Source organism: Melospiza melodia, chromosome 6, assembly GCF_035770615.1.
Source record: "Melospiza melodia melodia isolate bMelMel2 chromosome 6, bMelMel2.pri, whole genome shotgun sequence".
NCBI lineage: Eukaryota > Metazoa > Chordata > Aves > Passeriformes > Passerellidae > Melospiza > Melospiza melodia.
In genome coordinates, this window is record NC_086199.1 from 72088065 (window position 1) to 72113097 (window position 25033).

At 41.5% G+C, this 25033-nt stretch overlaps 1 protein-coding gene across 6 annotated transcripts in view; it reads left to right on the plus strand.

Moving 5' to 3' along the window:
* The window catches only part of MAPKBP1 (mitogen-activated protein kinase binding protein 1), a 99535-nt gene that overhangs the window by 60954 nt on the left and 13548 nt on the right, over positions 1-25033 (plus strand). For 5 of the 6 annotated variants that reach the window (XM_063159070.1, XM_063159073.1, XM_063159076.1 and 2 more), the window contains 16 exons: positions 837-983; positions 1861-2045; positions 2156-2247; positions 2616-2741; positions 4379-4449; positions 4892-5013; positions 5915-5990; positions 8526-8637; positions 9203-9266; positions 12291-12416; positions 18822-18970; positions 19685-19734; positions 20942-21178; positions 22127-22296; positions 23896-24041; positions 24458-24628. In XM_063159070.1, the coding sequence (XP_063015140.1) occupies positions 837-983; positions 1861-2045; positions 2156-2247; positions 2616-2741; positions 4379-4449; positions 4892-5013; positions 5915-5990; positions 8526-8637; positions 9203-9266; positions 12291-12416; positions 18822-18970; positions 19685-19734; positions 20942-21178; positions 22127-22296; positions 23896-24041; positions 24458-24628 (2044 nt within the window). The remainder of the gene's footprint in view (positions 1-836; positions 984-1860; positions 2046-2155; positions 2248-2615; positions 2742-4378; positions 4450-4891; positions 5014-5914; positions 5991-8525; positions 8638-9202; positions 9267-12290; positions 12417-18821; positions 18971-19684; positions 19735-20941; positions 21179-22126; positions 22297-23895; positions 24042-24457; positions 24629-25033) is intronic. The other variant, XM_063159075.1, reaches the window with a different exon arrangement.

Below are 25033 nucleotides of genomic sequence, written 5' to 3' on the forward strand. Positions count from 1 at the left end.
AGTTCTTTGGCTGCACTGCAATGGCTGACCAAATGTGTGGTGCTACTGGGAAAAAAAAAAATCTCACCATTAAAAGGTGAGAGGTGGGAGAGGGAGGAGAATTAAACAAACCTGAATACAGAGCATCCTTTTAGAAAATGCACAAGAGTGTATTGTTGACCTCAAAAAAACTGCTTGAGATCTGTGGTGAGTAATTGCTTCTTAGTCAAAAACATGGAGTAGTGGTAAAATAGTGAACTCTGGTCCTTCTTAACATATTTATCTGAACATGTGTAAATAGCCTCTCAAGTGTCTGTCATCTTGCAGTCTGTCTAGTTGGTTTTCCCTCAGAGGGAAGGAAAGGAAGTATAGGAAACAATGGAGTTGTTAATATGTTGAAATATGTCTAACAATGTTTAGGAGAGAGGTAAGTGGAAAGAAAATGGGAAGAAGTTGAGAACTCTGTTTTTATTTATTAATTGCATCTCACCCTTTTCTTCTGAATTATAAACTGACAGTAGTAGATGAAAGTTGCAAACAACAGTGCAAAGTGGTTATTGCATGATCATTGTTTGGGATTGGAGGTGCTCTCTTTGAACTATTAGAAACAAAAGATACTGGTTTGTTGCATGCCTCTTAAGAGGTTTTGTGATGAGGGAAGCTCAGGGAACATTTGTTTGAAGTCAGTATGAAGCTCTGGTCTGCAAATAGGTTTTTGTCAGAACTGTCTGGCTTTCACCTTTAGAAAACAGAGAGGACACCCCTTTTGTCTCATTTTGTTTTGAAACTTGCTACCAGTGCCTAGGGTGCCAGATGCCAGGCAATATTATTCAGGGGTTGATTTTACTTGCCCTTAGATGTATCCAGAGGTGAAGGACAACAATCAGCCCTGCCTCCCCCCTGGTTCCTTCATCACCTGCTCCTCTGACAACACCATTCGTCTGTGGAACACTGAAAGCTCCAACATCCACGGCACAGCCCTGCATCGCAACATCCTCAGCAATGTAAGATCCTAGGTTTGGATCACCTCCTTGTCCTTGGGGTTGCTCTTCTTCACACACAGATTCCCAAGTTAAGGCCTAAATTTTTTTTGTATCTCCAAGTCAACCTAGGTTTCTGTAAACTGAACACAAATCTGGTTAAATGTATGAAACTAAAGAAACACAAAAGGAGTACTGGGCAGAAGGACAGGTTGTCTGAAATGGTTCTGGGGATTATTGCTGTTTTCATAAACCACCCAAAGATTCATCAAGCTTAGTCTTTTCCATAAGGGCCATATGTTTCAGGAGAGCTGGTTCTCTTTCTCTGCATCTCTGTGATGTGTAACCACTTATAAGATTTGTCTGGAAAAAGTGAATTAAATGAAGCGGAGGTTTGGAAAATTGAATGTAAAACTTTGCACTCACTTCATCTATATAAGAGGGAGGCTAATCATACAGAGCAGTGACATGAGCTTATGTTCTCATCTGAGCTGGAAGATCTCTGGACACAGCAGCTCTGACCTCAGGAATCAGGTGGAAAAAATTGCTTTTTCTGTTGGTACTCAGACTGCTGACTTAGATAATCACTAGAAGTTTTTCCTACTCCTGCTGTGTGCCCTAATATCTTGTAATCACTAATCCCAGAGTTTATCAGTAGCAAAGGAGATGCTGCTAGTTTCTAGCTTGAATCTTTTGAAAGGGGTGATTGTGAGACAACTGTGAAACTTTCATCCTACAATCTGTAGGGGCTTAGTGCTTGCTCCTAACTAAAAGGTGCTACCAATTACAGCATTGTTGCCAATAAAATGTTTATGTTGGCTAGGAGCTCAATTTCTAAGGCAGATGCTTTGCTTTAATATTTTGTACCTAATAAATATTTCTGGGTGTATTGTGTCCCCAGGACTTGATGAAAATCATCTATGTAGATGACAACACTCAGGTACTTCTGGACACTGATTACAACTCAGCAGGAAGTGCAGACAAAGCTGATGCACAAGTGCTGGATACAAAGGTGGGGATTCGCACTGTCTGTGTGAGTCCCAGCGGGGAGCACCTGGCCTCAGGGGACAGGATAGGCACTCTCAGGTAATCCCATAAAGCTTCTAATGCAGATTGCAGACTGGTCAGGCATGAGAAAATAACCAGGTCTTGCTAATTTTATTAAACATACTGAAATGAGCCATGTTATATCCTAGAATATATGAGTTGCAGTCTCTGAAGGAAATGCTGAAGGTGGAGGCCCATGACTCAGAGATCCTATGTCTGGAATACTCCAAACCTGACACAGGTAAATGCAATTGAGCTGCTTCCCCTTTGCCTATGAATGTAATGTTGAGCAAGTCAGAATGTCCAACCATGATATGTTAGAATTGTCATGCTGAACTACTCATGGATTTCAAATGAGGCTTCAGGTATTGGGCTAGTAGAGCCAGGCTTTGAAAAAGTCTTCTTTCTCTTACTCTTTATTGGAATATTGTATGTTGAGATTGCAGCTTGTTCTGTTTATTATTGTAATGCAAAATTCAGGTGTATTGCTTTGTGTCCATATATGCAGTTAGCTGAAGTATAATTTTTTGCCTCCAAGAAGACTTGGGAAGCTGTTTTAAAAATGACTTTTAAAGTCATGATCTTGCAGTCTTTTTCAATTTCTAACAGGTTTAAAGCTCTTAGCTTCAGCCAGTCGGGATAGATTGATTCATGTCTTGGATGCTGGGAAGGACTATAGCCTGCAGCAAACCCTGGATGAACATTCTTCTTCCATCACAGCAGTGAAATTTGCAGGTAGCATATCAAGGCCTCCCACCAAAGCTGGATTTGAGCCCTGCTATTGTCCCCTTATGGCTGTAATTTTATCTGCTTTTATCTACTGGACTAGGTCAATTTGAAGCTGCAGCTGTGTTGGTTTTGGTCATCTTTTTTAGTTGCAGTCTTAACAGAAGGTGATACTTGCCTTCTTTTCTGGTTTTGCTTTAATTTCCTCTCCTTCCTCCCTCCTAAGAGAACCTTTCCTCATAATTTCTTTGGAAAACTGTTTTCTGTAATGATTTATTCCCACTTACTAATTTCAGAGAGAACTAATTTAGGAGAACTCTGAACAGTCATTGTTCAAAAAAAAATCAGACAAAGCACACACAAAAAATAAGTTTTGGGTAAAGTACATTTGTGATTGTAAGCCACTGTAAGACTTTGCATTCCTGGTAATGGAGCACATTTTATCCCCAGACTCAGTTGCTGCCAATGGTCAGATACCAGTCAGAACAGCAAGAGCTGGCTGCTCTGCCAGGGAAAGGCAGTAGCCATGGGGGACAGGAAAGCAGGCAAAGGTAGTGGCCTTTTCCACTGGCTGTGGGAAAGTACCACAGGACATGAACAGGAACAGATCAAGTCTAGATACAGCCAGTAGTCCAGGTCACCAGGCGAATCCATAGTGATAAGACCATGGATTCAAGCAATTCAAGTTCTTGATCAGTCTGGAGTGGTCAGGGTCAAGCTATAGTTCAGTGCCTGCCAGGCAAGTCCATAATAGCAGGGCAAGATGGAGTTCAGATCAGGAAGGTGAGTCCATGGATTGGGTCAGGCTTTGGTGCATGTCCAGGCACAACTGTGGCTGTAGTGCTGCTGCAGTGTAGCTCAGCTGGGACTCAAGGATGAGAACTCAGCTTGAAAACCACTCCCAGGTGAAGGGACTCACTGAAGCAGGGGCTCCCCAAAGCAACTGTGTGGCTTTTTCAAGTTTTTTTTTCTGGAGGATCTCCAAGTTCAGCAGCAGTTTCTCTGACAGATCTGTCTTACTAGTGAGCTGGCCTTGAATGCAGCCAGCTGAACTCCCATGAGATGAGGGAAGTGGGCTCAAGGCCTGGCAGCCAAGGCCTTTATGCTGGTCTATGAGCCAAGTGCTGGCATGCTCTAAGTGGGTGTAGTTCAAGGACTTGTGTGGTGTTGGATGCATTGTCATTACTTGGAGTTTTATTAGGTGTTGCTTTGCTGAAGGAGCTGCTTCGTTATGGAAGAGTCCTAAGGGAAGAAGGGAAGCCTGACCTTGCAGTAAGAAAGGGCAGCAAGAAAGATGTGTCCAGCTCTAAGGTCTGAAGAGTGCCTACTACCTGTTTTCAGCTTCTACTGAGTGTCAGTGTGCCATGTTGCCAGAGTGCTGTGGCACACAGAGATATGAGCATGTTGGTGAGGGAGAAGGCAGAATTACATCCTAATCTGTTCTGAAAAGCCTCTGTGTTGGAGCCTCGTGCTCTCTGAGCATGAAAGACAAATGCTATTCCTGAGAAGGGGTTTCTGTTTTGCTGCTTGGGGAAGAGTCAGTCTTAGCTAATCAGGACCAGAATAAATGAGCACTGGTACAAATTCAAACATTTCCTGCACCTTGTATATGTGTTTATCTCTTGTCTCCTGTCTCTTTATTCCAGCCAACGACGGGAAAGTGCGGATGATAAGCTGTGGGGCAGACAAGAGCATCTATTTCCGCACTGCGCAGAAGGTAACCTTATCACAGCTTTTTGTACACTTCTAATTTAAAACCTCTCCACAAAGGAGTTACTTCAAAGAATGATATCAGAGTTTCTGTATGAGCTTGTTGCTCTTTCAGCCTCAGTGCCTCTCACTAACTCGATGGAAGAGATTGCATTCAGACAAATAGTTCTGTGTAGCATGCAGCTACTCCCAGCCTGACCTCTCACAGCAGAAATAGAGACCTGCTAGGATATCTGCTTTTCCTTCACTGCCAATGCTATTGTGAAAACTGGTGAAAGAGAATGGGCTCAAGGGAAGCGTTCCTTGTGCCTCCAGTCCCAGCTGCTCCCAGCAGCTCCCTGGGAAGGATTGTTTTGTGCTGCCTGTGTGAGAAGACTCACCTGTATTTACTTGCTTTTAATAATGTATTAACGACTTGATTTTGACACAGTTGTTACCCATATGTTTAGACAGGAGAAGGGGTCCAGTTTACCCGAACACATCACATTGTTAGGAAGACCACACTTTATGACATGGATGTGGACCCCAGCTGGAAATATGCAGCTATTGGATGCCAGGATCGGAACATCAGGTTAGTTTCCTTCTCAACTTGAAAATATTTTTCCAGTCATAAATGAAGCAACCCCATATCCATCATTATTCCTCTAAGTTCTTTGTTACAGCATTTTCAGACAGATCTGAGGCACTGTGAGGCTGAACTCTGCCTTTCCTCTCACTGATAAAGAGCTTTGTATGTGTGCAATTCCCATGGGACTTGTAGCTTCTCACTGGGTTGCTCTGCAGAGCAAAGGCTTTCTACTGGGGGAGCAAGTGTGCCTTCCTTGGCACATCATTGAACTGTGGGGCAAAAACTTCTGCACTGTGGTAATTTTTGGTTTTGAAGGTACTTAGTGAATAGCTGTGGGATCCTGTGGAATACCTGGGACTGTGGGAGCCTAAAACAGAAATAGATGTGACTGTCATTGAACAAGTGGAGCCCATTCTCTATTTCTATCCATTTCTCCAATCTGTCTGCTTGAAACCAAAGGAGTCTCTCTGTGGTTGTGTGTCTCCTCGTATTGTAGCTGTGTGACATGTTAAGAGTTTTGGTCGTAGCTAAATATCACTACTGGGTGTAATTTGGTTTTGTATTCTAGCATAAAGTGTCTTGCTCTCTTAATCCTTTGCTCTAGTATGCAGGAGCCCAGGTATTTTTACAGCAGTGAGGACTGATTGTTTATTGGCTTGAGAATAAGCCTCGATTTTAATTCAGATAATCTGCCTTTGCATTACTTTTGGGGTTATTTCTTGAACCATTTAAATGACTGGTGATAATATTTCATGGAGATAATTTCTCCACTTCCTGTAGTTTGGCCTCATTTCCTGTATTTTATATGGAATGAGGAACAGGGAGAGAAAAGAATCCTGGTGCCAGCAGCCCCAGAGTAGTACCTGGGCACAGTGAGCCATGTTATCTTATGTCATCCCCTCAGGGTTTTCAACATAAGCAGTGGGAAGCAGAAGAAGCTTTACAAGGGATCCCAAGGTGAAGATGGCACCCTTATCAAAGTAAGCTGTTTTCTTTTCTTTCCTTTTTCAATTTTCAGCTTTTCTGAATGCAGCTCAGGGACAAGAAAATGAAATACAAGTCAGAGTACAGTAATTTCTTTTTTCTTTTTATTTCTTTTTTTTTCTTGCTCCATACTTTGTCCTTTACCCTGCTGCTGCTTCCTCCTACTTCCACCCTTAAGGGCTGGTAATATATTTGGGTTTCATCAGGTTAAAACAGGAAGAGAGTCAATGAATGCTGAAGTTGATTTTTGATTTTTCTCTCTGTCCTGTTTCTGAAGTGAGTCACAGGACTGTGCTGTAAAAACAAGTAGAACTGCACCAATATCTGTCAGGAGATGATTTAATCCATTTAATTTAATCCTTTGCTTTCTGCTCCAGAGAGCTCATTCTGGTTTTCTTGACTGGTTTTGTTAGGATTTTTAAAGTGGAAATACCTGTTGATCAGTGTTTGTGAAGTGGATTTCAGAGGACAAATACAAGGGAAACTGTTTGAGTTGATAAAATAAAATAGTGTTGGGCCTGAAAAGCCTGAGTCTTAGAGTTCTGACAAGCATGGTACTGCTTAGGGAGAGTCTGTTCAAGTTTCCTTCCTGCTGAGTGCGTCCAGGCCTTGGGCCAGGGTAGCACACCTGCTTCTGCCACTATTCTAGGCTTACCTTGGTAAATCAGGTGTGTTTGAGATTCACAGTGGAATGGAAGAACTGCATTCTTGTCTATAAAGGGGGAAAGCCAGCTGACAAAATCAAAATATCTCTAAAGTTGCCAAACAAGCTTCTTCATTATATTTTTTTTCACTGATAATTTTCTACTGCTGCACAGGTCAGCAGTATTAGGGACTGGAAGGAATGTCCTATGAGGAGCAGCTGAGGATTTAGGGCTTATCTAGTTTGGAGAGGAAGAGGCTGAAGGGTGACTGCATTGTTCTCTGCAGATTTCTGAGGAGAGGACACACAGGGGGAGGTGCTGAGTGCTTCTCCCTGGGATCTGGTGACAGGATGTGTGGGAATGGTTCAAAGCTGCACCAGGGACATTAGGAAGCATTTCTTTACTGAGCATATGGTCAAACACTGGAACAGGAGTCCTGGAGAGGTGGTCAATACTCCAAGCCTGACAGTGTTGAAGATGCATTTGATCAGTGCATTTAATAACAAACTTTAAACATGTGGCCCTTATGGAGGAGACAAAGCTTGATGAATCTTTGGTCGACTCTGAATGGGTCAGGCAGGAGTAGATGATATTTGTAGCTCCCTTCTAGGTGAAACTATTGATAGGTGTAAACAACTGGATAAAAAGGGAAGGGGGAAACAAAGTTTTGTTCAGTGTCAGCTCTTCTGTTTTACAGAGAAAGATCTTTCTCTTTGCCTATTATAATTCCCACAAATTTTTTGTAAGCCAGAGCAAAGAAAATGAAAAACTGATGCTACACTTTAAACTGCTGATAAGCTTAGGTGCTTGATTAGATTTTTCTCAGACAAAAAACCATGAAATGTTCTGGGAGCTGAATTTTTTGTTCTTAATATCCTTTATGTTTTTTTGTGGGTTTTTCTTTTAATGTGTATCTCAAGTGGGGAATCTCAACTACTTTTACTGTTGCTTTGCTCATTTTTAAGACAATTATGTAACCAAGGGATTATGGTTGTCTCTGGAATTTAAACTTTCTTGGCATGTTATTCTGAGATCATAGTACACATTGCAATTTAATGAGCAGAACTCAAACAGTGACACTGGAAGCAAACATCAACAAAATAAACATAACAAACCAAAAGAGCCTTAACAAGAGCCATAACAAACCAAAAGAATTACCATTATTTAAATACCATGTCTCCTTTGAAAAAAGAGTTTATCCTCTCAATTCCTTAAAATTCTCTAAATTGGTGACAGTAACTGTATTTGCTGTGTAGTGCTGCTTTAGATCTGGTGAGGCATTTGCAGGGGATTTTATACTTGATCCAAGATAAAGCAACAAATAGTGCACATGAAGAAACAAACAACAAACAAAATAGCTGAAAAACGGAAATTGCAAATACTGGAGATGTGACAGCATCATTATCAAAGGCAGTTTCTTGGCAGCGTTGAGTTCTTTTTTGCTTTCACTCCCAAAGACTCAAATCCTTTAATATTTCCCTTAACTCTGTCATCTCTGATGCTTTTTCTTTTTTTATGGTGTGTGTGTTTTGGGGTGGGAGTTTCTTGTTGTTTTGTTTTGATCTTAACATAGAAGAAAGTAAGATCCCAATGGTTAAAAAAAAGTAGGAGAGGAGTAGAAATCTGTCCATTGGTGGCAATACCTTCGCAGTCATGAAGGCATTTAATTTAAGTGCCTTCAGTCTCTGATTAGGTTGGAGATAGTCTTAAAAGTCTGGTCAGGTCGAAGATTTGTCCTGGGATACTGGATAGGCTGGTACTCAACTGGACTCCTGTGGGGGCTACTTGCATTTTAGTCTGACTGTCTTGGGTACTCTGAACTATTTTTATGTAGTTTGAAGTTAGTTTCTCACCAGATCTTTGCATTCCTCTGGTCTCCTAAACCAGGTGCAAACAGATCCTTCTGGTCTTTATATTGCAACCAGTTGTTCTGACAAGAACCTCTCCATCTTTGATTTCTATTCTGGCGAGTGTGTTGCAACCATGTATGGGCACTCAGGTAAGGCTTATAAATGTCTGGAAGAATTTTTTTCTGCTGATGACTGTATAGTGGGGTCTGATACTAGTCTGATACTAGCTTTCTGAAGATTTCTCCCCACGAAAAGTTTACCTAATGGGTATTTTTGAATAGATTGTAGTTGGATGAAGTTGTAATATTTTATTGCAAGTTCAATATTTGCATTTTGCACACAAGCACACACACACACACATTCCCACTTGTCAAGTCATGTATTTATCTACACAGTTTTTCTAATAGCCTATAAAGTAGTCTGTGGGTTTTTTTCAGTGTATATTTAGTTTTATTATGATATGCCCTCAGCTCCTACCATGCAGGAGCTGTTCTATTATAGGCAAACAGAGAATTCAGTCTTCATGGATGTTTTGCCATGGAGTACCTCTTCCATGTCAAGCCTAGATTCTTGGTTAAATGGTTATGGTAATTGGGACATATTAATCTGTGAAGTGTGAATTACTGAGTGCAGACAGGCTATTTTGCTAATTATCTCTTCTGTCCATTTGAATACTTCAGGGAAGATTGGCTTTTTGTGCTTTATTTCTCACAGAGATTGTAACTGGGATGAAATTCAGTAATGACTGCAAACATCTGATCTCTGTTTCTGGTGACAGGTAAGAGGTTTTGCTTGTTCGTGGTACTGGCTTATGCCATATCATACTAAATGTAACATGTCCTTAGGAAAGGTAGATTTTTTTTGTTTTTTAGAGGTGTTTTATGAATTCCAAATAAATCTCAGAGCTTTCTGAATCCTGAATGTGTGGTGTTGGCAAAACTCACAGAGCTTATGCTATCATTTCATGGAATGGGACCCATGTGAAGTATTTCCCTTTTCTGGGAGTAAATACTGTGCTGGAAAGGAGACAGACATGTGACCTGTTTCCTGACCAGCCTTCAGGCCTGTAATAAGAGGCATCTTGGGCTATTTTTGCTAGTAGTGCCAAAAGTTTTTCTTGCAATACTCCTGTTGGTTAGGTTTCACCAGGTGTAAGAGTCTGTTTAGCAGCAAAAGGGACAGTCCTATCCTCACTTTTTGGTCCTTTTCCCACTCCCCTGAGTCAGCAGTGGTGCAGCTGACCCCTTATTCAGCTAAATCAGATCACTACATCAGTACTCCCCTTAGATGAGTTTTCTGCACATTTAGTGAGCTAAATCAGTTCACTAAAAGCTTAAGTAGTCACCAGACTGAGCCCAAGGGAAAAGGGAGAATACGTGCCTATGATGATGATCGTACAGGTGAGTGGAGCCACTGTTTCTAGAATCAGTGAATGCTTAAATCATCTGAACTGAATAAAATTTTTCCTTTGAGAAAGATGGCTCTTGGAATGCTATTGCAAGTTCAGAGGAACCCAGATTCTCTCTTTCTTTTTTTTCAAATTAATAAATCACAATTGAATTGAAAGAGTGTTTTAGAGGGTGAGTGGTTGAAGAACATACAATATTTCACCTTATATTTCATCACTTGGTTGTTTCTATCTTTCAGTAATAAATAAATAATTTTGTTTTCCTCTTTCATGTGTTTGAATAGATTAGGGACAAAAGTTGTAAGAGAGAGAGTCCTTTTGTTGTGAACTTCTGACAAATTCCAGAAACATGGAAGGTTTGAAGTCCCCAGTGGTCCTTGTGATTTAGTGCGACATTATTTTGTTGACATTTTCATGAGCAAAAGGATCGTTTTCTTCATAGAGGGTATGAAGGAAGTGGATGAGAAGTGAGGAAAGGATTCCTGAAGAAGTTTGCTGTGAGGATATGAGAAAGCATCTTTTTCAAAGGAGAGCAGGGAACATAGTCTGTTCACACATAGCAGCATGTGCAAAGAGTAGAGCTGAGAATAGAGAGAAAAGCAGGGATGAGAAAGGGCACAAGGGCTGTGAGATTCATGTGAGGAAAGTAATGCAAGGTAAGAAAAAACAAAACAATATCCCCTCCCCAACCCCAGCAAAAGGAGGGTGCTTGCTTTGGCAGAGTTTGTGTTGGATGCTAATGTATTCACAGGCTTGGGCTGTTTGCTGCTTGTCTCTAGGTTTGATAACTGCGGGGGTGGGATAATGAGCAAGCCAGATTTGCTTTTAGAATTTTGTTTCCCCTGTTTGAGTATTTTTTCAGCAGCAGATTATGGTTGCTGTTAGTTGGAGAGAGCTGCTCCCTGAGAGGAAGCAGCTGGCTGTCTTGGGTTGCCATGGTTCCCAGACACAGTGCCTCACCCCCTTCTCCTGGGTGAACAGCTCCGGTGGGAGGATGAGAGTGTGTTCACTGGCAATGCAAAGTGTCTGTATGTGATTGCAGTAGCTGGGAGTGATGCTCCTGAGCATGGCACTGGGGACAAGAAGGGAATTTTTAGTTTTGCCTTAAAATTTCCACAGACTGCAAAGATGATATTATGGGGGTTTTTTGGTGTGATATGGAAATTTAAACCTTTTAAATTGTTTTTCCATGAGAGAGAAAAAAAATGAAGATTCAGGTATTCAGGATCTTGGCACTTTTAACTTTTCCCTCAGGTCAGGGAGACCAAAGTTCATGGTCATTGTTCAAAATGGCAAAGCAAATTAATGTTTACATGCTATCAAGAAAGAAGGAAAAGCCAGTCATTGAAAAATCTTCTGTGTATTGGAGTACCCATGAGTATACTGGCACTGATGGGACTTGAAGAACTGAATTAAATCCTCTTTGGATTCCAAAGTAGCATGCGAGATTTTATAAGTGATAGCCTAAGCACCATCTCTGTTTCTACATCAGTGTAGGTATACCCAGCTAGACAGGAAAGATGACTGAGATGAAAAGAATTAGTTAGCACTAAGTTTAAATTTCAAAGACAGTGCTGGTCATTTTACTTTCTAATAGCTAAAGATGAGACACGTTATTCTTTAATGTGATCAGGAATATTTTTTAAACTGAATTTCTGAAGAAATTCACGAAATGAGACCACATTGTTGGTTTCTTTTTCTCCAACGCTTTTGAGTTCACTGACCAAATTTAGTCAAATGTCACAGAATATTTCACAGAACATTCTGATTTGGAAGGGACCCACAAGGATCATCAAATCCAGTTCTGAAATGAATGGCCCATACAGGAATTGGACCCATGGCCTTGGTGTTATTAGCACTGTGCTCTGACCAGCCGAGCTAATGACTGTGTAGATTCTGTGCAAGTGTCCTGTAGGGAGTCCCAAGTAAAATATTAGAAGCACCCTGCTGCTTCCACATGAGCTTAACTCTTAATACTGCACAGAGACTCCCTGGGATGGTGGGCATTAGGAATGCCTTAACGTTGGGGGTAGGGGCAGTCAGAGACTTCAGCTTAGCCACTGTTAGAGGATGCAAGGGACCTCTGTAGGCTCCACTTATCCTGCTGACCACGGAGGGACTTGTGACAGCTTTTCCTTCAGCAGCTCGTCAGACAGTCAGAAAAGGTGTAGGATCAGAGAGGAGTCTGTGTAAATATCTCTGCAGTTGCTCTTGCTCACAGGGAGGCTTTGACAGGCAGGTTTAACCCTTTAATCATGAGGCTTGTGATGGGATTGAGTTTCTGTGAAACTGTTTCTGTGTGCCTCTGCCAAAGAGAGTTTGTCTCTGCAGTAGGAATTAGTATCAATAAACTGAGCTGAGACTTGATCCCAGCCTCACCTTTCTCTGTTTCAGCTGCATCTTCATCTGGCGTCTGAGCTCAGAGATGACCATCAACATGCGGCAGCGACTGTCGGACATGAAGCAGAGAGGGAAGCAGGCAGAGAAGCCTCCTCCTCACAAGGCAGCTGCACTCATGAGGTGAGCAGAGCAGACTGAGAACAGGTGGCTGGCTGTGTAGGGTGGAATGTGAAAGTGTGGCACTGGGATTCAACTGTAAGGTTTTGTCTGTCTTCACTGATAGTGTTCTTCCAAAAGTTCTCTTATTTCTCTTTTGAATTTGGTTTTGTACCCCCCTTCTTTGGATATAGAAACCAGACTGGCATCTTCCAGACAGACTTAGTGTGCTTCACTGATTGCAATATGTATGCAATGCCTCTTGGGTCTTAATTTAGTTTAATGATGTGGTCAGAAACTTTATTAAGCACTTCACCTAGGAATACTGAGGATGGTACACAGAATTCCAGCAGGGAAGCTGTGATCCTTCATGAGTAAGGGTTGTTTAGATCAAAGCTGAATGCAACTTGAAAGCTGTTTTCTGTGGTGTCAGTACTGAAGTATAGCTGTGAGCTCTATGAGTTGACTATGTTGATCATAATTCTAAAAAAGTCCTTACACTTTTGCTGTTTCTTTGTTAACTATTTTCTGGAGGCTGTGAAAAACTCAGCTAAAATAATTATAAAATGACTAATAAATACAAAAATAAATTAAATGGGAAAAGCTCTTGCTAGCTGAATAATATTATTCTTTTTTGCTAGGTAAACAACATATCTCAAAACAAATTACTGCAGCCTGCAAGTGGAATAGATCTAAATTTATCTAGTGACCTTTCTTTTAAAAGTGGTGCTTCTGTTTTTAAACAGAACAAGAGTGACAAGGTATTTTTGATTATTAGTCTAATGTGTTTGGTTTCTCTGTAGTTTGTAAGTAACTGAGACTAGTTGGACTGTAAGTAATGCAGGGGAGAGTCCTGACCAACCTGTTATGAGATCACAGTGGGGGGAAAAAAGGATAAATGCAGATTTTTTTGTTCCTATGTCCCAAATGACTACACACAGAGTTCTGGATATAAAAGTACCCAAGCACTGGAGGAATTACCACACTGTTTTTGAGTGTCACAAGGACTTTCCCACTCCCTTTGGGAGCAAGCAATGTTGTAACCAGTCTGTCTACATAGTTTTGTTCTGGAAAGTCTTGATCTGCTCATTTCTGAAGTGAGTCTGGTCTAGTAAGTGCTTTTAGTAATGATACTGGGAAAACTCAGGAAGCCTTTTTTCTAGCCAAAGTTCTGGATCTGTCAAGCAATGTGCTTTTTATAGCAGTCTCTCTATTATTCCAGCAGCTGCAGCCTTACCCTACCAAGGCTCAGCCTGTGACAGATAATCCCAGCCCTGTTCCTGTGAGGTGATACTTGTTTCCATCACAGACGCTGGCTGAAGGGCGGTGCTAGTGCCACGCCAAGCCCAGAACTTCAGTAAACTTGTTTGGTAGCCTCTTTGCAAGCCTGCAATCTGCTTGTCAGCTCTGGAAGCTTGTTTTCAGTTTTGATCGTCCGCTGTGCTCATTGGAGATCAGCAAAGATAATTCCCAGAGCATTTTGGATTGGTACTGACAATGGAAGAAGAGCCTAGTGGACCAGCATTATTGAGGTGGGAGAAGAAAAATTAATGAACTTGAGTCAGATTTGTTTTCTAGGTGTCCTGTACCTGTTCTGATTGTTTCCAAAGCCTGTCTGTATAGGTTGCAGTAGAGAGTTGAGTTGCAACTTGGTGTAAAATTGTTGTCTCAAAAGACTGGCAGTAGTATGAGAAAGGTGCTTGCCTTGTGATAAGTCATTTGTTCTATTAGATCTTCCTTAGAACAGTCTTGCTAGAATTTGGGGGGGGAAGTAACACATTCTGCTAGTATCATGGTATGGGTGTATTACAGGATGAATAATCAAAATAATGGTGGGGTAACTAAATTGATCTGAACAGACAATGGGAGATGAAGATTTCCAATTCAGGATAGTCTATCCAGTTGAAACTGTCAGGGCAGGAATTGACACAGGGGAGTAACATCAGCAGTGTAAACACACAGAAGATGCTATTTTGGGTCAAACCAGTGCTCCACAAAGCCCAGCATTCTGTCTGTGACCCTGGCAATGGAAGATGCTATTTAGTGAGAAACTCTGTGGGCCCTGCTGTATGAACCTTTGTGGTCCATTTGCCTCATGCTCCACTGTTACATTAGGGATGTTAGGAGGTATATTTCCACCTTTTTCCTTTACTATCTGCACATGGACCAATTGTCCACTGAGTTGTATAAATTCTTTTTGAGCTTCATTATATTGTCTGCCTCTGCAGCCTCCTTTGGTGAGAAGTTCCTGGAGTTCACTGCTCTCTGTGGAAAGAAGGACTTTTTTCTCTCTCTTAAAGCACATTCCTACTAGTTTTCATGAAAGTCTGAAGTTTGTTTCTGAATATTGTGAGCTCTGGTGATCTTTTGTTCTCCAGCCAGCTATTGGTAGTGCCCATGGTTTTGTAAACCTTTTTCATAAGCTCTCTTTATCCAACCTGTTCTCTGAACTGAAGAATCCCAGCATTTTCAGTCCCTGCAATAGTTTTTAGAGACTAAAGTGTCTCTCCTCTAAATGATTTCTCTGACTCACCTTTATGGGACATTGTATTACCTTGGAATTGCTCTGACCTGTTAGACCCACAGTTCTCCATAGTGTGCCTGAGAGCCTTTGAGTTCTACCTCTGGTTGTGGTAATTGCAGATGTGTGCTTTTTTTTCCTGAACATGAGGAGCTTTGATAGTCCTGGATAATAGAACTTGTACTCAGTTGATATTGCTGGTACTTTCTGGTTTTAAGGCTTTTATATTTTCAGTGAAGGAATCTTGTAAAGGACATTTAGTAGGGTTTTGGTTTTGATCCAAGTATGCATTTATAGTTTAGAAAAGCTTGTCTCAAGTTTTAAGCTGATTTTACTGTGGAATGTTTGCAGGGCTTATAGTCATAGTTTTAAAAATCACTTTATCTGTGGCTTTCCTTGACTCTCCAGTATAAATAGCAGGAGAAAAAAATATCCAAATTAAATTGTCTAAAAGTTATATGTGTACACTGAAGAAGTACTGTGTGCTGTCAGATATATTAGGAAAGAAGAGCTCCTTATCAAATTCTCAGTAGGTCTTGTGCAGTCCAGGAAAGCTGTGCCATTTCCAGGGCTTAGAATGGGGCAGGCTCTTGATGCCTTATCAGAAATGGTGCCTCAGTCTGTGATGAACTAGTGCAATTATAACACTTGGGAAACTCTGAAGTCAGTGCATGAACTCTGGGATCCTTCTGTGGGGAAAAGCAGAACAACTTTCCTTTTAAAACACTTCAGCATTTGAAGGAGAAGCAGGAGGATTTAATCTGCTGGTGATACCTAACACCCAGGATATTACAGTTTCATAAGTACATCCCTAAAGCTGAGGGTTTAAGTAGCACAAGATCAGAGTGGGAATGCTGATGACATACCTCTTTAAATGAATAGTTGCCATTCTTGTCTGCTTTGTTTGGTTTTGAGAAAGCAAAACAGGGTTGGATTCAGGTCATACAAAAGCATGCAGAGTATCTATTATCACTTGTCTGAATACTAGCACTCCATAATGACATGTGGCACTTTGAAGTCTATACTGTGTACTGAAGGCTTTCTGATGTAAGGTCCTTCCCTTCCATTCACACTGTACTGTCTGACCCTTCAAAAACTGGGAGCTGAAGAGCAACTGGCTCTGCTGACCTGTATAGAACAAGATCCAGGTTGTGGTGAGCTGGGAGTTTTCCTCTTCTCACAGGCAATTAGCAATAGAACATGGGAAAATGACCTCCAGTTGTGCCAAGGAAAGTTCATGTTGGACATTAGTAAAAGTTTCTTCACTGAAAGAATGTTTAAGCATTGGAACAGGGTCCCAAGGGAAAATTGTTGAGTCACCACTTTTGGAAGTGTTAAAAAATGAGTACACATGACACTCCATGATATGGTTTAATTGGGCATGGAGATACTAAGTCAAATGTTGGACTTGATGATCTTGGAGGTCTTTTCCAACCTCAATGATTCTGTGATACTAGAATGAGATAGTTCCTCAGCAAAGATGAACTATTACAATTGAAACACTTACTCTGAGTCACATGGATCTTGAGAATTGGACATGTCTGTACATGCTATTCTGGAATAGCTACTCTGAAACATTCATTCTGGTATAATGATGCTTTGGGGTTTGGCTCTTGGGAGGAATTCAGCAAACCCCAGAAGTCTTACTCCTTAATTTTCAAAATGCTCTCATGTTGTGCTTATTTGGAAGCAGCTTTTGTGCTTGAAAACTCACTATACATTACACTGACTCCCATTGAAGCATGAAAAAGAACTGAGGAGGGGTATTGAGGAGATGTGTGCAGCAGGGGGCTTAGGAGAAAATCCACAGTACATGAGGGAAGGCAGGGAAAGAAAGGAGAATTAATGAAGTCTGAATAGAAGGGTTGACTTGGGCAAGAACAACAGTTAAAACACTCAAGACCTTGTGAAGCTAGTTTTCATTTCAGGAGCATCTCAGTTTCAAGCCCGGGACCTAGGATCATTTTGAAAATATCATTCATTCATCTGTCTCCCTTCAAGTTACAGAACTGAGTTTGAAAAGCATACTTGAGTTGTAAAAAGAAGGATGTTGAAGAGGGGCATGAATTTTTGCTGGGATAATGCAAGATGACCTTATGCTTATATCAAATATGTTATTTCATAACTTGTTTATCACTTCCTGTGAAGTATGAAAAAACTGATTTGACTTCTATATGTTTTGCATTCTCTTACTCTGCTACTTTAAGGACACTGGAACATACTATTCCACTCTCCCCTCACCAATTTTCTCAGTCACCATCTGATGGACAGGGGCCATCTTTCTATTTGTAACATGTAACACATGGATGGCAATCCTCCCTTCTCCATTTAAACCAATGACAGTACACATAGGAGCTTGGCAAACCCATAATCTTGCCTTGCCATATCACCTCATCATTGTGAGGTATTCAACCAGCTAGATGTTTAAAGGTCTAATAATCCCACCCTTTTGTCCTAATAAACTCCTCAAACAACCATGATGAACACAAGCAGAAGGATGCTCTCAAAGTTACTGATACAAAGTTAATATTGCCTACCATGAATAAATGTAATTAATATATACCATAGGATGAAACATGGCATAACCTCAGACATACTGGGGTGCTTGGGCTTTGTCAGGATTCCCCTGCTTAGACACAAGAACCTGAGAGTGACAAGATGAGCATACAAGGAGACAGTGGAAAAGATGGAGAGACTGACAAACTCAAATGTCAAAAGTAGATGTGGATGACCAAAATGAAACTTCTTCACTTAAGAACAATGCAGGCTACAGTCAGTTTCACTTTTATTTTTGCCAGAACACTTCAAAGCTCATCTGAAATGGTTATTACTCATAATGAAATGGAAATTGATGTTCTGCCATTACACAGGAAAAGATTAAAATACCTTAACTGCTTCTTACCATGTTTCAATACTGCCTGTGATCTGTCAGCTGCAGGAGAAGTTGATCCCTCGCCAGACTGCTCTGTATTTGGTAGATGAGCTATTTTTATTTTATGAATAATGCTTGGCACTCAACACTCACCAGTGATATCCTATAAATGTCACTTATGATGAGTTTGGCACTCTAGCTCAAGGCCATGGAGTGGGGGCTAGTCAGATGTGTTTGTTGGGGATTCTTCTTTCTTCAGTTGTTGTCCCAAAGTTTATTTGTTCATTTGATTCTGTGGACTGAAGGAGTGAGCAGAGGAAAGGGAAGAGGAGGAGAAAGAGGGAGAGTGAAATTTGATGTTATTGAGTGTCCTTGATTGGTGGTGGCAATTCTATGCTGGGAGTGCCTCTGAGGTGTGTGTGGTAAAACTTGCCTTGATCGACTTAAACCAAAGATCTGTGCAAGATACATTTTACATGATCCTTGTGCTTGAAAGTTAAAATAGTCAGCATGGTGCTCTTGTGGTGTGTGGGCTGTGCCTTCGGGGTCTGCCTGGAGCAATCCTTGAAATGAACCTGTCTCTTATGGGATAATTTGCTATTAACCCAATTACTTTCAAACAGAGACTATCTCTGACGTTTTTGATGTGTAAATCAGTTCCAGAGAAGAAATGCTTAAGGGTGGGAAAAATATTTGCCTTTCAAATATAATCTACCATCTTGACCTTATCAATTGGCAGAGTCTGAAGTGGAAGGCCCAGTTTAATTCCATTTGGCTTTCTCACACTTGTTGACTTCTGATTTCTGTCAACCTTCCATGTGTATGAGAACATTGTTGTGGCAGGGTCTGCAAATCTTTGTGCAGGGTTTAGCTTGCCCGGTTTCTCAGAGGTGGGCTGTGCTAGAGCAAGGGCTCTTTGAGAGAGTTGAGGCAGCCTCCTGAATATGGATGGAGATAAGGAGAACTGGTGTAAGGATTGAAATGGTGGGCAGTTTGTGCATAAACCATAATACTCCTTCTAATTCCTGCCTTCCAGGCATGAGTCCATCTCTGCCCTGTCCTCTGTGCCTGCCCTCTCATCAGACAGCGATAAGGATGGTGAAGATGAAGGCAATGATGAAGATGAGTTACGAGGGCTGCAGTCTTTCCATATTCAGTCCAACTGCAACACCGAGAGAGACTCAGGTATAACTGGGAGAGGGACATGAGCAGAGTGGAGGAAAATGACATGGATGTGAAGGGAGGACAAGATGAGAGACACTGGCTTAGGGATAATAAGGTATGGGCAGAAAGAGACAGGCCAAAGCAGAAGCATATGGATAGATACCAATGGGTAATGTGGAGCTGCCCATTCCTGCATCTGAAGAGGGGTGCATTTCAGAGTTCTCTGTCTAGAAATGCAATTTTTAAATTGGCAAGTTTCTTCCTAGTTCCAACTGGCTAAAGAAATTTTGAATTAGTTTCATGGGCTGGGGTCTACAAGCTATTAAAATTCTGCAGAAACCAAAAGAGATCAAGAGATCTCCTCAAAAGAGAGGATTTTAGAGATGTCTGATAAAACTTAGAGTAGAGATTGCTGTTATTAATTTGATGTATTTTTACCACAGATGGTACAGTGTATTGGAGCAGATTTTTTTTTCCCAAGCCTTTGGGAGTGCACTGCACTGTGGCAAGTGTTCTGCAGTGGTCTGCTGATTCAATGGAAATCTTACATAAAACTCTATGTCTCCATTAAAATTTTGATACAATGATTTGGGTAGTCAGTGGGAAAGCATGTGTTGACAGTGGTTCAAAAGGTGTAGGAATACTGCCTTTGTTGAAAGATGAAGTAAGAGGTTGTTCAAAAGCTGGACTGCTGTACAGGATGTCAACTAGCTGCATATCTCTTTACCTTTGCAGATCCAGACCTTACCCTCTCAAGAAGCCTTTCCCACTGGGAAATGAGGAGGGTGAGTTATTAAATCTTCAGACTGTATTTCTTGTTACAAGGAAACTGAAGGAGAAATTCCCAGAGAGATTAAAATCTGCATTTGCACATGTGGGAAAGGTGCAGCTGTAGTGGGAAACCATTGAGAAGCCCGTCTCTGAAGAATGATTTAGAGATGGTAAAAGAGAGCCTAGTTTAAGAGACTAGGGTGTTTGGAGTCTAGAGCTGCACTTGGGATTTTTACATCAGTCTTTTTCCACCAGATGTTATGCTTTTTTCTGTTAATTTTTGATCTGAATCTCATGTGGTGCTGAAGCTGTTCACATACTTGGATCTGAGCAAGACATTTAACTGTTCAATTGTGCAAGAAGCAGCAACAAAAGTATAATTTTTACTTGATGCTTTATGATTAAAGGTGCCTTTCAGGCTGTCTCTTAGACAGTTTTGAGGCTTTTATTGAGATGGACATAATTATATTTTTCTGTGTTTCTTGTGTTTTTTCTCCTGTTTTTCTGTGGGATCTCAGCACCTCAGGATGGAGGTGCAGAGAGACCGAGACCACCCTTGGGGGGCTCGGGAGTCCTGGAACGTTGCCAGAAGTGTCTGGTGGCAGGACTTTGACCCTACACAGGAGACGACACCTGTATGAGGATGGGAGGATTTCACTGGGTGAATGGTGAAGGGATAAGTTAATTAGAGTGTAAGACGCAGGGTTTAGGATTTCTGTACAGGGGGGTCTAAAGAAGTAAGATGGAGGAATTGGGGCGTGTCCTGTTCTTCTTCTTCTTCTTGGCCTCCATCTTCTGTGGTGATGGTGGCACTTTGGGATTGGTTATTACTAAAAGTGCACTGATCAATAAGGGTGACAGGTATTGGAGGAGAAAGGTAAATATTGTATATGTAACTTTGAGTATAAAGATAGGTGACCGCCCCGGGGGCTCTCAGTGTGCTCATGGCTGACATGCTGGGCATGCTCATGGCTGACATGCTGACATGCTCATGGCTGACATGCAGAGGTCTCTCTGTCGGGCCAAGAGAAAATCTTTTAGATAAACAATTAATAAACACCGAGACCGAGAAAAGATCTGAAGCCTCTCCTCGTCCTTTGAAGCTCCGGCTGTCCAAGGCCACCCTGGGCCTTTCCAGGCCACCTAAACAGCAGAGAAACCGACATTTTTCCATCAGCCAAGCTCAGTCTCTGAGACAGTCTGTGTTTTAATTTCCCTCAGGCCAAAGAGATAGCAGCGATCCAGCGCTCAGAGGCACCGATGAGCAAGGTGCCCCGGCAGCGTGGCCGCTGGTCGCAGCCCAGCAGCAGCATAGAGATGACGGTGAAATCCATGCTCGACCTGCGGCAGCTGGAGTCCTTCTCTGCTTCCCGCTCTCCAAGCCGAGACTCGCTGTCCCAGAACAGCAATGGGGACGACAGAGAAGAGCACACGGACCTTCCTGTGCACGTCAACAAAGTAAGGGCAGTGCTGCTCTGAGGAGGGGAACCCACTCTGAGTGCATCTGTCCTGCGTCTATTTGTTATTATCTACCTGAGGCTATTCTTTTTATTGTTAAAGGTCTTCTAAATGACTTTTGAGGAACTTTATTAGATAACTCTATTGTAATTCATACTCCTGCAATGTGTGATTCTGCTGTCTTATCGCAGAGATCGTATGGGGTCAAGGTTTCTCTTCAATGGCAGGAAGACCTCATGTTTTCTTTTAGCTCTTTGAATATTTATGTCAAAAACAAGCTGAGAAGTTGAGCTTGGAGATACAGGTGTGTAAATATTTGGTAATCTGTTAGCTCACTCTGCTGGGATGCAGTTTCTTGACTCCAGTAACCACTGGAATGCGGCTCACATGATGCCCTTAGGTGTTGGCTGTGCTGGATGAGTAAATTCTCTTTGATCTTTGTATTGATGGGTTGCAGCAAGTAATGTGTGCTCATCCTCAGAAAGCTAGTGCCTATTTTCCAGCAGCAGTCTGTCCAGTGCCTAGCTTCATTAGAAGTTTTGCCTCCCCTATAACTGTGTGACTGAGAAGAGGATTCAGATTGTTGTGTGCAGTAATTCAATTTTTGAGCTGAAATGGCCCAGTTTTGTGAATTGTCCGATCAGTCTATAGAAGGTAATGGAAGAATCTGCTGCCACATGGCTTACGCTCCTGATGTGTGATCAAAGAATACTTTACCAAAGAACTTCAGGGAATTGCAAGCAGGAAACAAACCAGAAAAGTACAGCAATAGTCTGACAAGTTTGGTAAATAAGGAACAGAAAAGACATAGGATTGCTGTGTTTTCTGATCTCAGATTGCTGAACCTGTTCTATGCTATAATGCATACTTTCTAGCCCTGCACAGCAGTTGCTGATGTAAGGTAAAACACTGGTAATATCTAGTTTTTTCTCTTTTTAATTAAACCAGGTTGGCAGCTCAATACCTCCCCAAGATAATGGGTCTTGTGCACGACCCCAAGTGATTCGTCTTGTGTCTTGTGAAGAAGGGATTTTCTCTCAGGAACTGGAACCTTCTGAGAGTGAGGAATGTGTAATCTACCCTGAGCAAGATGAAATCCATCCCACAGACTCTAGCAGGTTAAAAATAATCTCTCTGCTGTGCATGGCTCAGATATTTCTGTTCTGGTTTTCTTGCAGCTTGTGTGGTAACTTTGATGACTCGACTTACTGCCTAATTGATGTCAGACATGTTTAGTTGAGAGTTTTATGTCAGATGGATGCTAGAGGAATGTGAAACTATGAAGAAGGCACCATTAATGTAATTTTCATCTGAGGGAACTGCACATTAACATTCTCCTCCAAGTTTTTTTTTGTTGAATAAACAACTTGAGAGTAGCCTTTTTGCTTTCTCCCTTATCTGGATTGAAAATAGCAAGGGAAAACTTGGAAGCTGGATAACTCACCGACAGTGACACATATGTGGCAGTGAAATGCCTACCCAGGAGAAATGACAGGACACTTATTTATGAAAATTGGGCAAGAATTTAGCAAACGTAGTGTGTGATTACTCTTCTGTGGGAAATAGAATGAATTGCTCAATACAGATGGAATTGAAAAGGACACTGGAGACAGTGGAGACCTTTTTTATTCCTCTGCTGTTTCTTCTGTTTTAATTTTACATAATTTAGTTTTTCTGTGCTCCCTTTTATTTTTCTTCCCTGAATTTTGTTCTTCCCTTCCCCTCTTAACCTGATGCTAGTAGCTGTTTCCTTTGTTTTGTGTTATGTTACAGAGAGCAGGGCTGATAGCTTTAGACAGACTTTCAAGCAAGGGTGCATGCCAAGATTTTGTAGTTGGGGCTGCAAGGTTTCACCTAGCTTATTTTTCATTTTTAATTTTGTGATGATAACATTTGGATGGAGTAGACCCATGTGCTGCTCCATCATGTAAGAAAGGGAGACCCTCCAGTGACGTTGGATACAGACTGGACACATGGCAATGTTTACAGCCTATGGGAGCTGCCAGGAGTAGTTGCCATTCAGTTCTCTTGATTGACTTCTGCATCCTACCTTGCCTTGGAGTTTGAAACCAAAGTATTCAAAAAAGTGGAAAATGGAAGTCCTTAAGCATCAGGCAAAAGAACAGTGCTGATGACATTTGACAAAATAAGTTCCATGAAATCACAACAGAAATCAGTAACCCTTTCATATAAGATTGTATTTTTGTATGGTGTTCTTCAGTAATTTAGTCTTTCTCAAAGCCAGAATCTTGTATATTTTGCATCACAGAATTTGCCCAAAGAGGCAGATCATGAACATGGGAAAAAACGTGTATTAGAGCTTAAATCTATGGCAGACTGGAGTTTCTGTCCTGTAGGTGTAGGCCTGGTTTTAGTCCCTTTTTCATCAACTAAACTTCTACATTTTTTCCTCACCTGTACTGGAAATCAAGCCAGAGCAGGGTGCTGCTGGTGCCTGGTAATCATGGGAACTGACAACACCCAGAAAATCAGACAGTCCCCTTGGGACTTCCATGTCCAAGCTTAATGAAATGCAAAGAATATACTGTATTATGATGAGAGAAATCAACTTCTTTTTCTCTTTAAAGCCTTACATTTGTAATAAAAGGTATTACTAACACAGGTAAGGCCTTATTAATGTGTTAATGTTAAAATGTGCTTCTCTACATGAAAACAAGTATGTCTTCTAGTGCTGTATCTTCCTGTCTCTCTTGTAGTGAGTTCCAGGTAAAAGCATTGCCCCATGGGAAGCTGTGTAGAGGTTATCACAGCAATGGATGCCCAGACAAACACAGTCCAGACAGTGCCTGCTCTGTAGATTACAGCAGCAGCCGTCTGTCCAGCCCAGACCATCCGAATGAAGGTAAGATGCAAAGCCATTATAAATATATTTATTTATATATGAGCTCTTAGTGAGCTGAGCTGAGGTTACACTCCTATTAGTCACACTGGCACTGCTGTACAGATTCAGGGGCATTTAAACAGACACCTCAATGAAGCCACTGTGGAAGCAGGAATTGGTGGACTTTCCTTCTTTCCTTTTGCACCTTTGGCTTTCTCTTACCTCACTAGCCAAGGAGGCTTAATACTGATTATGCCATAGGCTATGCTGTTTGTAAGATACAGTAGATTAGAGAATTACTGCATATAATGCTGACTAACTTTATTTTTCTAGGTTCAATTCGGCATCTTTATTGGTTTGTTTTTTTTTTTTTTAATTTGGCCAATGTTACTCTGATTTAGTTTTTACAGCACTGGGGTTTTTTTGCCTTTTCCCAGATTCTGAAGGCACTGAGCCTCTAAGCGTAGATGGTGTTTCAGACCTGGAGGGAGAAGAAGGAGAGGAGGATGTGGGTACTAGCATGCCTGAGGGAGAAATTCCTCAGATACCTGATCAGGAAAAGTTCCTCAAGGAGCATTTTGGGACCCTGAGCAACACTGATGGAAAAGGTACATCTCTATATTTTCAGTGGGGAGACTTTGTAAGGTCACTCCTGATTTTTCTCCTGTATAAACCAAAACAGGCTTTAAGTTCTGCTAGGCTTTCATAGATGTGTGCATATATGGGGAGAGGGGAAAAAATGGCAAACAGTGTAAGAGGCTTAAAGAAGAAGAGTTAGCATCTGTTAACTTCATCGGTCCGTGTGTTAATTTGTGTAGATGAGACAGGGCTCTGTGTCAGTTTGTGTTAAGGATTGTCCCTGGAATCCTGCAGGGCTGTTACATTGCTCCCGGGCTGTTTTTTCCCGTTGCAAAGGAAGGCGCTGGCGGCGCGCTCGCCCCGCACAGGTGACACGCAGTGGCCTCTAGTGGTGCACCAAGGCATAGCCAGTGTCACAAAAGAAAAGGCTGAAA